This window comes from Acanthisitta chloris, unplaced genomic scaffold (genome assembly GCF_000695815.1).
Source record: "Acanthisitta chloris isolate BGI_N310 unplaced genomic scaffold, ASM69581v1 scaffold33423, whole genome shotgun sequence".
Classification (NCBI taxonomy): domain Eukaryota; kingdom Metazoa; phylum Chordata; class Aves; order Passeriformes; family Acanthisittidae; genus Acanthisitta; species Acanthisitta chloris.
Window position 1 is genome coordinate 1 of NW_008667102.1, and position 12,250 is coordinate 12,250.

At 43.6% G+C, this 12,250-nt stretch overlaps 1 protein-coding gene across 1 annotated transcript in view; it reads left to right on the plus strand.

Annotated features, from left to right (window-relative positions):
• Positions 1-2,743: 2,743 nt before the first annotated feature.
• The window catches only part of MTHFD2L (methylenetetrahydrofolate dehydrogenase (NADP+ dependent) 2-like), a gene marked incomplete at its 5' end in the record, with an annotated part of 19,579 nt that continues 10,072 nt past the window's right edge, over positions 2,744-12,250 (plus strand). Inside the window, 5 exons of the mRNA XM_009072387.1 lie at positions 2,744-2,928; positions 3,260-3,382; positions 6,385-6,537; positions 7,262-7,369; positions 10,944-11,036. Of these exons, the coding sequence (XP_009070635.1) occupies positions 2,744-2,928; positions 3,260-3,382; positions 6,385-6,537; positions 7,262-7,369; positions 10,944-11,036 (662 nt within the window). The remainder of the gene's footprint in view (positions 2,929-3,259; positions 3,383-6,384; positions 6,538-7,261; positions 7,370-10,943; positions 11,037-12,250) is intronic.

Sequence of the window (12,250 nt, forward strand, 5' to 3'; positions counted from 1 at the left end):
GTGCAGGGGGTTGTCTTGGCTTGGTGGTCTGCGACGCCAGAGGATGAGGAAGGGAGCAGGAAAGAAGCGGGTCAGCCCCTGAGGTGCACAGTAAGGGACTTCTCAGGGACCCCTGAGGGACCTCCCAGAGCTCTATGTGACCCCGAGTGAGCACTGGGTGAGCTCTTGGTGGCCCCTGGGTGACCACCCTGAGCCCTGGGTGGCATCTCCGTGCCCTCTGGGTAGCCTTCCTGACCCCCGAGTGACCCCTAAGTGATCTCCCAGAGCTCTAAGTGACCCCGAGTGAGCACTGGGTGAGCTCTTGGTGGCCCCTGGGTGACCACCCTGAGCCCTGGGTGGCATCTCCGTCACCCCTGGGTAGCCTTCCTGACCCCTGAGTGACCCCTAAGTGATCTCCCAGAGCTCTAAGTGACCCCGAGTGAGCACTGGGTGAGCTCTTGGTGGCCCCTGGGTGACCACCCTGAGCCCTGGGTGGCATCTCCGTCACCCCTGGGTAGCCTTCCTGACCCCTGAGTGACCCCTAAGTGATCTCCCAGAGCCCTAAGTGGCCCTGAGTGACCTCTCAGTGACTCCTGACTGACCTCTAAGTGACCTCCCTGATCCCTAGGTGACCTCAGTGACCACTGTGTGACCTCCCTGACCCCTAGGGTGTATCGAGGACAGATTTTGCAGGTTTGGGCACAAATGGCTCTATTTCTGCCCCAGTGTGTGCCCCACTTCTGAGCTGCTGCTGGTCCTTTCCCAGTTCTACAAAACACAGATGTTCCTGTAGTAATGATTTTCCAGAGGTTTTTGTGCCGTGTGTATGGGACATGTAAGATCCTTTTGTGATACTCCATGTGATCTTGGGCTTTCAGTGCATAGCCTGGTCTAAAATAGCACTGCTGTTCCTGCAAGTCACTGGAATCGTTAGCAATTGAGGCTCAGTGCATGAATTTTATCTTGCAAACTCACTCTGGGCTCACAGTCAGAGCCTCCATGCACTGCAGGGAAACAGTGAGACAGGATGGCTTAGGAAGACTTACTGAATCTGTCATTGACCAACACCTGATCAAGGTTTCCATGTGGATGGAATTGAAAACAATAATAATTCATGTGTTAAATTCAGTGTCTCGAGTGGCTCGCTGCGGTGTGACTTTTCTGATGCCTTAGTTGTTCCTGCAGTTCTAAACTTAAGAAGCATCAGCACATTTCAGTATTTGCTGGTTTTATATTTGATTGCTGTGAAAAAAGTTATTTACCACCTCCCTTCTCAGCAGCTGTGAAATATGAGAAATAGAACTAGTGTTTGCATCATTACCTCTGTTAAATTCTTCAGAGTATTTGTATCTGGGCTGCCCCAGAGTGTCAGTCTTTCAGAGCGGTTTTAGCATGAAACATTTCTGTTTTCGGAGAAGTCTTTGTCTTTTTAAAGTTGACTTTTGCTGGGGCTTGAATCCACTCACTGATGTCTTCAGAAAGATCCTTATCCCAGTGCTTCCTGGCTAGGATGTATCACATGCATTTTGTCCTAGTTTTGTGTGTGTGTGAGGGCTTTTTCTTTCCTATATATTTGTGCCATTTTATTACTCCTTTTCTCTTCACTTGCTTTGTCTTTGGTCCTTGGATTACTGAGAAGATTTAACATGATGGGATGAGAATGGTCAGATTTCAGACGTCGAAAACTAATGAGTCGGTGGCTAGATTTATAGGAGGAGCTGTGCACTTGGCATTGTTTGCTCAGAGGTCAGAACAACTTAGCCTTTGGCAACACATGTAGAGCAAAACTAGCATAGAAATGCGATGCACATTCATATGGACCGAGCATGTGTTTTGGCACCAAAATATTGTTAAGTCCCTGTGTTAGATGCAGATGGCATTGCTGCACAGGGGAGCATTAGTTACTGGTTTGGGATAAGGAGCACATGGAAAGAAGTGTCTGTGCACGTATAGCTGAAACGGAAATAATGGAGAGAGAGATATGTCCTATGAAAGTGAGCACATACAGGGGAAGAATGAACCCACATCTGTTGGCTTAGTTATTTTTGTTTATGTCTTTAAGTGAAGTAGTACAGAAACTTATGTATGGGAAGTAGCTGGGGCTGGTGTAAGATGGAAGGAACCAAGGTATTCATGTTTCTTGTGTGCTGAGTGTGTTTCTAATACTTTGTTTTCCTGACAAACAGTTGCAGAAATTGCTCTTAGCAGAGTGTGTGTGTCGTGGTGTGTTTTCTTTAACTAGGCACTGTGATTTTTACTTCCTTTCTTAAAAAAAACCCTAGAATGACACCTTGTTAGCGTCACTGTAACCCATCTGGGGTCCTTGCTAAACAATGTCCCTTACAAATAGCAGTTGTGTTGAATTCATTCAGTTCAAAGCATCAAAACCTCTTGACCTCCAAGGACGCCAAGGGTGTTTGCAGGGGGAAAACCTTCTCCTCCTCAGGCTTAGTTCCTAGTAAATAAGATCAACCAATCCCTTGGTGATGTTTGAGTAGAAACTGGTTAATGAGGAGTGTGGCTTTTCTCACAGTGCCACACAGTTGTGCTCATGAGGAGAGCAGTGAACTTGTCCACTAGTGACTTTGTGTGTGTCTTGGCAGCTCAGCTTCTGGGAAGCTGGTGTGATTTTACTGCATTTTACAATTTGAGCAAGTTGATCAAAGCATCTGGCAGTGCTTAACACTGTAGATCGCACGCTTAGACGTGTCTGGTTGGGGAAACTTTAGACCTAAATGCTGTGTGCCTTTTTTTTTCTTTGTAGGGATGAAGCGACTGTTATCTCAGGGACAAACCTTGCTAACCAGGTGTTGAAAGAAGTTCAGAGGGATGTAGAATCCTGGATATCCACTGGAAACAAGAGACCTCACCTCACTGTCATATTAGTTGGAGACAATCCAGCTAGCCATATCTATGTCAGGAACAAGATAAAAGCAGCTGCAGCTGTAGGTATGTCATGCAAAGGATCCTTTGGTGAGCACCAGATACTGTTATTTAAAAATAAAGAGCAGGAGGAATCCCCTTTGGCTCTTTCTTTCATTTTGCACATTTTCTTCCTTGTCTTCTCTGATGAACCTAAAGAAAAGCAGTCGTATGGACATATGAAGAAAGTACTTTAAATGTCAAATGGGAGCCATAAGTTTAATTCTGTATCTTAAAATGTTGTTGGGAAGCAGCTGTTAAGCATCAGACAAGTCTAAGCTTTTAGACTAAATGACTAAACTGCCCATGGATAACTTTTCTGCCTCTAACATGTCTTCTGTTTCTGTTTTTTTATCAGGCATTTCTAGTGAGATCATACTGAGGCCTAAAGACATTTCTCAGGAAGAGCTCTTGGATATGACAGAAAAACTCAACAAGGATTCAAGAGTTAGTGGGTTACTAGTTCAGCTACCTCTCCCAGGTGGGTGACATCGTTTGTCCCACTCATGTTCAGTCCATGTAAGAGGCAAGAGCTTGGCAGTTTGGGGCTGCAAATGTACCTGGGGGACATGAGAAGCTCTTGAAAGAGGACATGCAAAGTGAAGGATTAGCTGAGATGTTACATTTTGTGCTGTATACTAACCTGCAGTTCAGTTTGAACAAAAAAAGGGAAATTAAATTGTAAGAAGAATTTCATGTGTCAAACTTGCCTTGTTTTTAAGATCAGAGTGGGGTTTCAAGGCACACGTAATGTATCCAGTTTCCTTGTCTTGATTTTTTTTATACATGTTGCACTGTTCTGCCTTGAAGTTCAGGACCTTTGCCATATTTTCATCCCCTATGTTGTGCCAACTTATGCTTTCTAGCAGGTGATGCTACATACTGATTCCAGGTTTTGCCTTAAACATTTGCTCATGTTTTCCATGCTGTCCCTAGTGTTGCAGGTGAGCTTTGTGCAAAGGTCCTAAAAGCCTTGACTATATTCTTGGTTGTTTTATTTTCCTTCTCCTAATTTGTAATGAAATCTCACTACAATATCCCTGTGGAGTAGCTGGCAAAGTACCATTGTGGCAGTGATAAAACTTGCAAAAGGAAAAAAAACTAAACTAAAACTGTTTTGTGCCTATGAAAGAGCAGAACAGGGGCAGGTGCTGAGAGTTATAGACACAGAGATGAGATGCTCTGTTTGTGTTTGTAGTGAAGAGCAGAGCTCATGGTGGGGAGGGTTTGGACCTGGTATGACACGAAAGCTGCTGAAATCAGCCACGTGTTGGAATCAATTTGCCACAAGGTGGAAGTATAGCACTGCTGCTTGCCTGGGGAAAAACCTTGGAGTAATTCAGTCAGTAGCAGAACTTTGTATAGTAGAGTGAAGTGTGCAAGTTGAAGTGTTCGGGAAGTTCTGTCCATAATAAATGTCAGATGTAACTCTGATTATTGGATTATTTTTTCCACCAAAGGAGCATTTTCCAAAATTCTTTTGATTTGCCTTGTAATGGAAGGAGACAAAGCCTAGAAGTTGGGAAAACCATCAGTGGAAGCTGTTTACTCCAACTGTTGAGGTTGCTGTGTAGGGTTTGGGTTTTTTTGCAGAGAACCACACAAGGTGTGGCTTTGGATCAACATCAGGATAAAAATAGAAGCAGAAATAGCTTTGTTCTCTTTTACTTTTGTGAGCTGGAGCAGCTTAACTTTGAGGATTGTCATCTTTGCCTGAGGAAAACTTCCTTTCTGTGCACCTCCTGAGTGCATTACTTGTGAGATGGTGATGGTTTTCTGGACACCTTCCCTTACCTTAGTGGGAGTTGCCTGGGAGATGGCTGGGAAATGTTACTTATTTGAGACAGAAGACGAAAATCCATGTGGTATTTTTTCAAACCCCTTTTGCGCTATGTTTTTATTTTTTTCAGTCTTCCCTTTTGAAAACCAGTGTTTGTTTTCTGTGTGTCAGCACTGGAGGTAGATGTTGTTTGGTGTGTATGTAGGAGTTTCCCTGGGTGCAGGTCGGAGTGGCTCAGCAAGTGATGCTCTATGTAGTCCTGCAAGTTCAGCTGAGTGCAGAGAGGAGCTCAGGCTGGAGAGTGTCTTGGAATGGCAGCAAGGAAACTTGTATGGATATCAGTTAGTGTTTTACGAGGCCGACAGTAAGATAATTAAGACGTTATTCTGTTCCTCTTGAAATAAAGGAGTCGCGTGGAAGCAAACCAGGAAAATGCATTTCTTGAGGCAAACAGCATCTACTTATTAAGTACATAGTAACTGTCTATACAGTTTGAATTAAGCTGGTTGGTTTGATTGTTTGGGGATGACCTGCCCAAGATAGTGTTTGGGAAGAGTCCCTGATGAGGAAGGAAGGTGTCCACATCATCCCTTCTTAAACCCAAGTCAGCCCCCTTGTCCCCAGCTATGCAGCTGCACTTCCTCCCAGCACTGTGCGCCCTTATCTGAAGTTCTGCAGATCAGTTTGGAGTGAGGAAAATATCCATGTAAAGCATGATTTCTTTCCCTTTTTCCATGGTTGTAGCTACCACCTGTCTGTTTCTGGAAAGCTAAGGTGACAGGGACGAGGAGGTGTTTGCCAGAGCAGTGTTCTGCCCCATCCCAGGCACAAGGAAAAGCTTGGCTGCCAGGTTTGTGTTGGATGAACAACTGACTTGCCTAAGGTTAACAAGTTCTCTTTTGCAAAAACCCTTTAATGGGTTACTCCAAATTTCTTTCTTCTTTGTTTTTTTTAATACCCTAAGTTGACATAAAAACAAGGTTATGTTTCCTTTCAGTCTCTCAGGCAAGTTTCACTTCCAAGAGACTCTTTCATTAGTGTACTTAATACCTTGATTTCCACAGGCCTTTCTCATTAGGATTCAGAAAGAAACTTCCTCTCTTCAGAAAATGGAGAGTTAAATTGTAAATCATAACAGTCTGGTTTAACTCTAAAGTGTTTTTAATTGAGCTTGTTTTGAGCTCATCAGCATCAAAGAGTGTTATGTATTCCCAGTTTTCCAATGAATTTGGTTCTACTGATTAACAAGTGACTGAAGATAGTTGTATTGTTGGAAAATGGAAGCTAGACCTGCAAAGCTATTTCAGCTTAGTATTTCCATGTATTTGCGTAAGATTTAGGTCGTGTATCCTGTGTGGTCTTAGAAACAGGTAACATGCACAGTGACTTGTCTCCTGTGGTTTGTCGGATTTTTGGGCCACTTCATATCTGACACTTAAATGACTCTGAAGTGACTTGCTTAAACATTTCTGTTTGTAGTTAGTCATGGTTCTCAGCTGGGTATTGGCCTGTCCTGCTTTGACAGGATCTGCAGTACTAGCGAATCGTTTGATTTTCAGTAGCAGCCTTGCAAAGGGGAAGGTGTAACTGCTGCCCTTAGAGGAGGATGCAGCAGCTCGTGTGTTTCTCTGTGCAGTGGGTCAGATAGTAGTGGTGGCACTGACCAGGGAAGGGACTGTGACCTGGAAGCACTGTGTTCCTAGATCACATAGATGAGCGGACGGTGTGTAACGCCATCGCCCCCGAGAAGGATGTGGATGGATTCCACCTGGTGAACATCGGCCGCCTGTGCCTCGATCAGCCTTCCATAATCCCTGCCACTGCCGCTGCCGTGTGGGAGATCATCCGACGCACAGGTAGGAAGCTCAGCCCCACTGAAACTCTACTTATCTTGGGAGATGAACACAGGATTAAGTCAGGTCTGAGTTAAAAGGGGTAGGTTATCTAAGTGTATTGGGCTGATTGAAGAACAAACACTTGGAGGATTAATCTGAATAAGGAGGAGGTGCCCAGGAGATGAGATCTTGTGCCAGTAGCATAGCTATTAATTAAGTCTACACAAGGGTGCCTGGTGGAACACTTAGGAGCTTTCTGCATTTTGTAGTGTTGCAGGGAGCTTTCTGTGCTGTTGCTGACTTCTTGATTCTTTGTCTAATAGAAGATTGAAATGTATGAGAAGGGAAAGAAACAAGAACAAAAACGGGAATGCTTAATTACTGGAAGTACTGGAAGAGGAGAATAATGCCCATGTGTTCAATAGTTGTCATTTTATACTGGCATTGTGCGTGTTCTTGCTGGTAGGCGTAAGAGCTTCCATTTCCCTTTGTGGCTGGAGAAGACAAATTAAGGCCCTGCTAAGGGTGATTCAGATAACCTGAATGAGTTTCCAGTTGTCTTTCTCCAAGGTGAAAGCTGAAAGTTGTTTTGTGAATTCATTCCTCAGATTCAGCCTTGTGGATTTTCAAGTCATGTTGATGTCAGAAATCCACCGCAAATAGTTCTGTCTTGGGCATTAAGGGAAAGGGTTTAGATATATCCAAACAGTGGAATATAATAGTTTTCTTATTTTCATCCTACAAGGAATACAAACATTTGGAAAAAATGTCGTTGTAGCTGGAAGATCTAAGAATGTGGGAATGCCTATTTCCATGCTTTTACATACTGATGGAGAGCATGAAAGGCCTGGAGGTAAGTCTAGGAATGTAATTTTAATGGTTCCATTTGTGAAATCGTTAAAATCACTAAGATAAAGCTGAGTAGAGGATCTGGATAGAAGAGAAAGCCTTTGACTCTTATACAATATTCACAGCCAAGGAAATAAAGCAGGAATCTGCTAGGAAATAAGTTTGCTAACATACTTCCTCTGTATTCTCAGGAGAGCAGTTTGTGGGCTTAACTTTCACTGGTTCATCATTTTCTCTTCCTTTTGAAGCAGGTCCTGTTTCAACACAGTCAGCACTGAGCACTGAGGGTAATACTGGCAACATGGCCTGAAAGAGCTACAGAGGTTCATGGGATGTAGCTATGTGCCTTTTCCTCATGCTTATTTAGCATTAATTTCATTTTTCATGCACACATGAGCACCTACACACAGGTACACTCTTATATCTATCTATGTATCTATCAGAAGTATGACATGGTTCCTGTGTTGTGCTGTCACAGGTGGTGGCTATAAAAATACCCAAATGACCAACCAGGTAACTCTTCAGCATGAGCTCTATGATACTCCATGTTGGCCTAGGGGATTTTTCTGCAGTACAACTGGAAACTGTAGTAGAAATGTTTGTAAGAAATTCTAATTGCAGAGCCCACATGTGCTGCTGTAATTGTGCTGCAGAAAGAAAATGTAATTTAGGCAGAATGATGCCCTTTTGCAGCTCCATTTCGATGTTCGAAACTGCCACGGCAGGGTGCACAAGTGAGGTAAACACGAACGTTTAATCCCAGTCAGATTTAATGGGAGCTGAGTGAAATCTGTTATTAATATAATAAAACACTAAAAGCTTTGTGCTAATCACAGAGTTGGTTGTTCCATTCAGTCTCTGTGGGAAAGTTCCTATTTCAAACTTCTCTCAGTGTTTGGATTGTAATTACTGTTGGTGCATAGTTCTGGTCTCATCCTCATTCCCACGAAAATGAGGAGCATTTTTGCCCTTTGCTGCAAACAATGGGTTACACATGTTCCTGGCAGTGCAGGTGGTGTTTGAAGTAGGCTTGGTACAACACAAAGCTATGTTGCAAACTACTTACACGTTTCCCAGTAGGAAATGAGAAGATCTAGTGACCTGAGAGGCTTTCAGCAGCTTGTTACAAAACACACAGTAGGATTTTAGCTGGAACTAAAAATACTGTCTCAGCTTCTGAGTTGATTGAATCCATGGCTCAGTTTTTTTTTCTTGTCTCCTGGGTCTGTAGTTCTTAGTTGGCTGCTTGGTAGTAGAGCTTGGTTTGAGGGGCTGGTGTGTGAGTTTGTTGGCCAGTGAGTGAATCTCGTTGTACTTCATAGTCATCTGCCAGTGCTGTGGTTCCTGACAGGTTACACGCCCTGTCAGTGATGCTCTGTCTTGTATTCAGAGCAGGGGCAGAAAAATATTTGTATATTCCCTTACTGACAATGACACTGGAACGCAGATACAGCAGGAGTTAACTCATTGGTGTTATCTTTGCTTAATCTGAAGAAATGGATTCATTTTTCAGGTAGTTTCTCTTATTTTCCAGTCTGCTAAGTGGTGGTACACCATATAAAGAGCTGGCAGTAAGAAAACAAAGGAGCATTTGTACTTCTTTGACAATAAACTATCATTAAGTGTGTGTATGTTGTATACATGATGATAATTACTTTTGTATTTGAGGTAATCTCGTGGAGTTTTATTTTCTGACTCACAGATGGAGCTGCACTTGAAGGTCTGTGTCATCTGCTGCAGTTGGTTTTCATTTCTGCCTCTGCTGTGAGCAGCACGAGGGTGGCCTGGCTGGCCTGTGGAAGGGAAGGCAGGACAAGCCCTGGCTGAGCTTTTCATTTTCATTCAGGACGTTGCGGGTCAGGAAAAACATACAATGAGGTCCTGGAAAAGATACTATTTTTTTTTCTTCGTTTTTGTTGTAGGTTTTGGCTGTTGTTTTTTTGACAGATCATGAGCAAAACTGAGCAGCTAGGGCCTGCCATAGTTTGGGGTGTTCTGTATGTCGGAACGGTTGTGTCCTGCAGGTGGCAACACCTGATCAGATGGCAAAGCTCTCTGAACCCCTCCAAACCAGCTCGTGTCCTCTGTAGACAGAACAAGGGACTGCCTCTGTTCTATAAGCCAGGACATTGACTTGGGAGTATGATCCAGGATCCTAATTGCTAAATATATTCCTCTTCTTTCAGCAGAAGCAGGAGTCTAAAAATAGTTGTTTATTTTCTGTTTTGGCATGATGACAAATAAAGGGAAACCCTCCCTTTCTGAGGTGTCTGTAAGGCTCTGGACCGCTGTTCCGAAGGTAGGGGCTATTTTTGGTTACATTTCCCTTTTTTTCCTCCTTTCCTTTTTGGCAGTGAGGGCAATTACTTGGTTTCAGGAGCCAACTACAGGCACATTCCTCACTGAGGTCTTAATGGGAAATTAGCACTGATTTTATTACTCTGAAGGTGTGACTGTTTATAACTTCGGATTTTATCCATTGCTTTTTCTCAGCTGCCCTGCTGAGTATTGATTATGCTTTGGGGCGAGACTTCGGCTTAAAACAGGTGTCAGAAGACTCCTGTATTTTCTTAAAGCCTGGACTCTTCTGTTCTCTTTATCTGACAATGTCATGATTGGCTTCTCTTTGAGGAGACAATGTGCACTGTAGAGCCTGAAGAAGAGGGATCAGAGACGAGGGGAAAGAGCAGAGAAGTCAGAGCACAGACAGAAGAAGAGATGCTTGAGGAAGGGAGTTACGAGATGAGAGACGCAGGTTAGGTCAGTGACCGTATTCCAGAGGAAGCAGATGTGGTGGTAACATCTGAGGTGGCAAAAACCTTTAGTTCAGTGGTTAATAATGTGTCTTAGGAGTCTGTGATGAGTGGAAGGCAGAGATGGGGGGATGTAGCTCGTGAATACTGTGCAGTACAAGTGGTTGACAGAGAGAGGGTTGGGAGGAGCTTCCTTTGATAGCTTTCATCTTTACTGTCCTCGAGGGATCAGCACACTTGCTGTTGGTTGCAGTGGGAGACTTCAGACCCTCTCCCCATGACAGTTTGTTTTGAGTGTTTTGTGGTCTCCCTCAGTATCTCCATCAAACAGCACAAGGTTTTTCATGTCTTACTGGGAGGGTTTATTTGTAGCTCTTGCCAAGAGATGTGGGTGCGTGCAGGAGCAGGCCCCAGATGTTTTGAGTTTGGCCAAAATGATGTGTGTTTCTTGTGCTTCTACTTGTGATCTTGGGTTTGAAGCTTTAGCTCATGACAAACAACTGAGTCTTATGGCACCCTGTAGAAGCAGACACTGGATTCCATGCTGTCTTGCTTCGTGCAATTCTACTAAACAAAGCTGAGGAAGGCGTAGTTTAGTCCACAGTGTACAAATGAATTCAGCCTGCAAGAATTTTTAAGAGTAAGTTTTTTCATGTGTTTGAACAGCAAATGTTGTGTGTTCTGTCTATGCTGATCTAATGTCACATCCCAAGAGAAATCCGATCCCCATCTGTACTGTTGTTAATATGCCAAAGTAAGTAATTTGCACCTGCATTTTATAGCATTTTAGATGTGACAATTAACTGCTAATCTCTTCCATGTCAGGTGATGCCACAGTGACCATCACTCACAGATACACCCCAAAAGAGCAGCTCAAGATCCATACGCAGCTTGCTGACATAGTAATAGTGGCTGCTGGTAAGAGCAGTTGTTGTTAATCTTCCAACAGCAGCATTTAAAGCTTAAAAAGTAGACTTTGGGGGGTGTGTCAGTGGCAGCAGCTGTTTCATGCTCCACTGAATAATTGGTGCTCGTGCCTGCTGAGGGTGTTGCAGTGGGTAGGATTTCTGGATGTAGGAAGGGCAAGTGATTTGGCTCTTTGTTCTTGCCCTTCACATTTGCAGACTCATAAACTGTTTCTCGTCACATGTGACACCTTTCCCTTAGGGAGACTTTAGGGTGAACTCAAGATTGGGAACCAGTCAGTGCATAGTTTATACAGGTATAATTATGTAAATTAAAACATTCTCCGTGCCGGGCAAAAATCGTGAGTCATTTACATTTTGACAGGAGGGTTTCTTTGAATCAGCTGCAGGCTGCATGTCAGAGAGCCATGGGACCATTCCACTGCTGCTAGAATTAAGACAGCCCTGCCAAATTAGCTGCCAGTGTTGGTAACCTGCATTACTGACGGCCGATTTTATTCTCTGTTACAATTATCATGTGAAGAGGAAGAGAATGGCCATTGCCTAGAGGAAGGGGTCTGAAAGGTCAATGTCTGCACTCTTAAAGCCGTGTAGAGTGAAGTACTTAAGGGTTTGATTCATCTGGCCCAAAGGAACAGGCAAAACTCTACTTCTAAGCAACCTCTGGGTTTTTTCCAGGTATTATAAATAGAGCTATAAATTGATTTTAAAAACCCAAACAATCCAACTTAGTACAACCCTGGTAAAACTCTGTCCCCCCTTGCAGCTCAGGATATCATCCTTCTCTTGTACCATTTTGGAGGACTACAAGAGGATTGTGTCTTTCCTTTTTTCTGCTCCCTTTCTCCTTCTTCATCATCCTCAAGACCAAAGTCTTGCTTACTTATTTCCTGTGTGAAGACAGACAGGGAACGGTCTAAAGCTCATCACTTCCTCTTGAATGGAGATGCCATTTGCTTCAGGGTTTAACTTCACTGTCTCTTTCCTGAGGCAGCTCAGGAGCAGCAAACAGCTCATTTGTCCCATATCTAATGACTCAGCTGTGGGCCTGACCGGAATTCACCACTGTGAATGAAAGATAGCAATGTATGTGCTAACTGGAAGTAAAGCTGTAACTTTCCATCCAAATTCACTGCTTCAAATTCAACCATCACTTCTGATTCTCACACTGAACATGGTTTGTCATCATTTGTGCTTGGAGTTGAG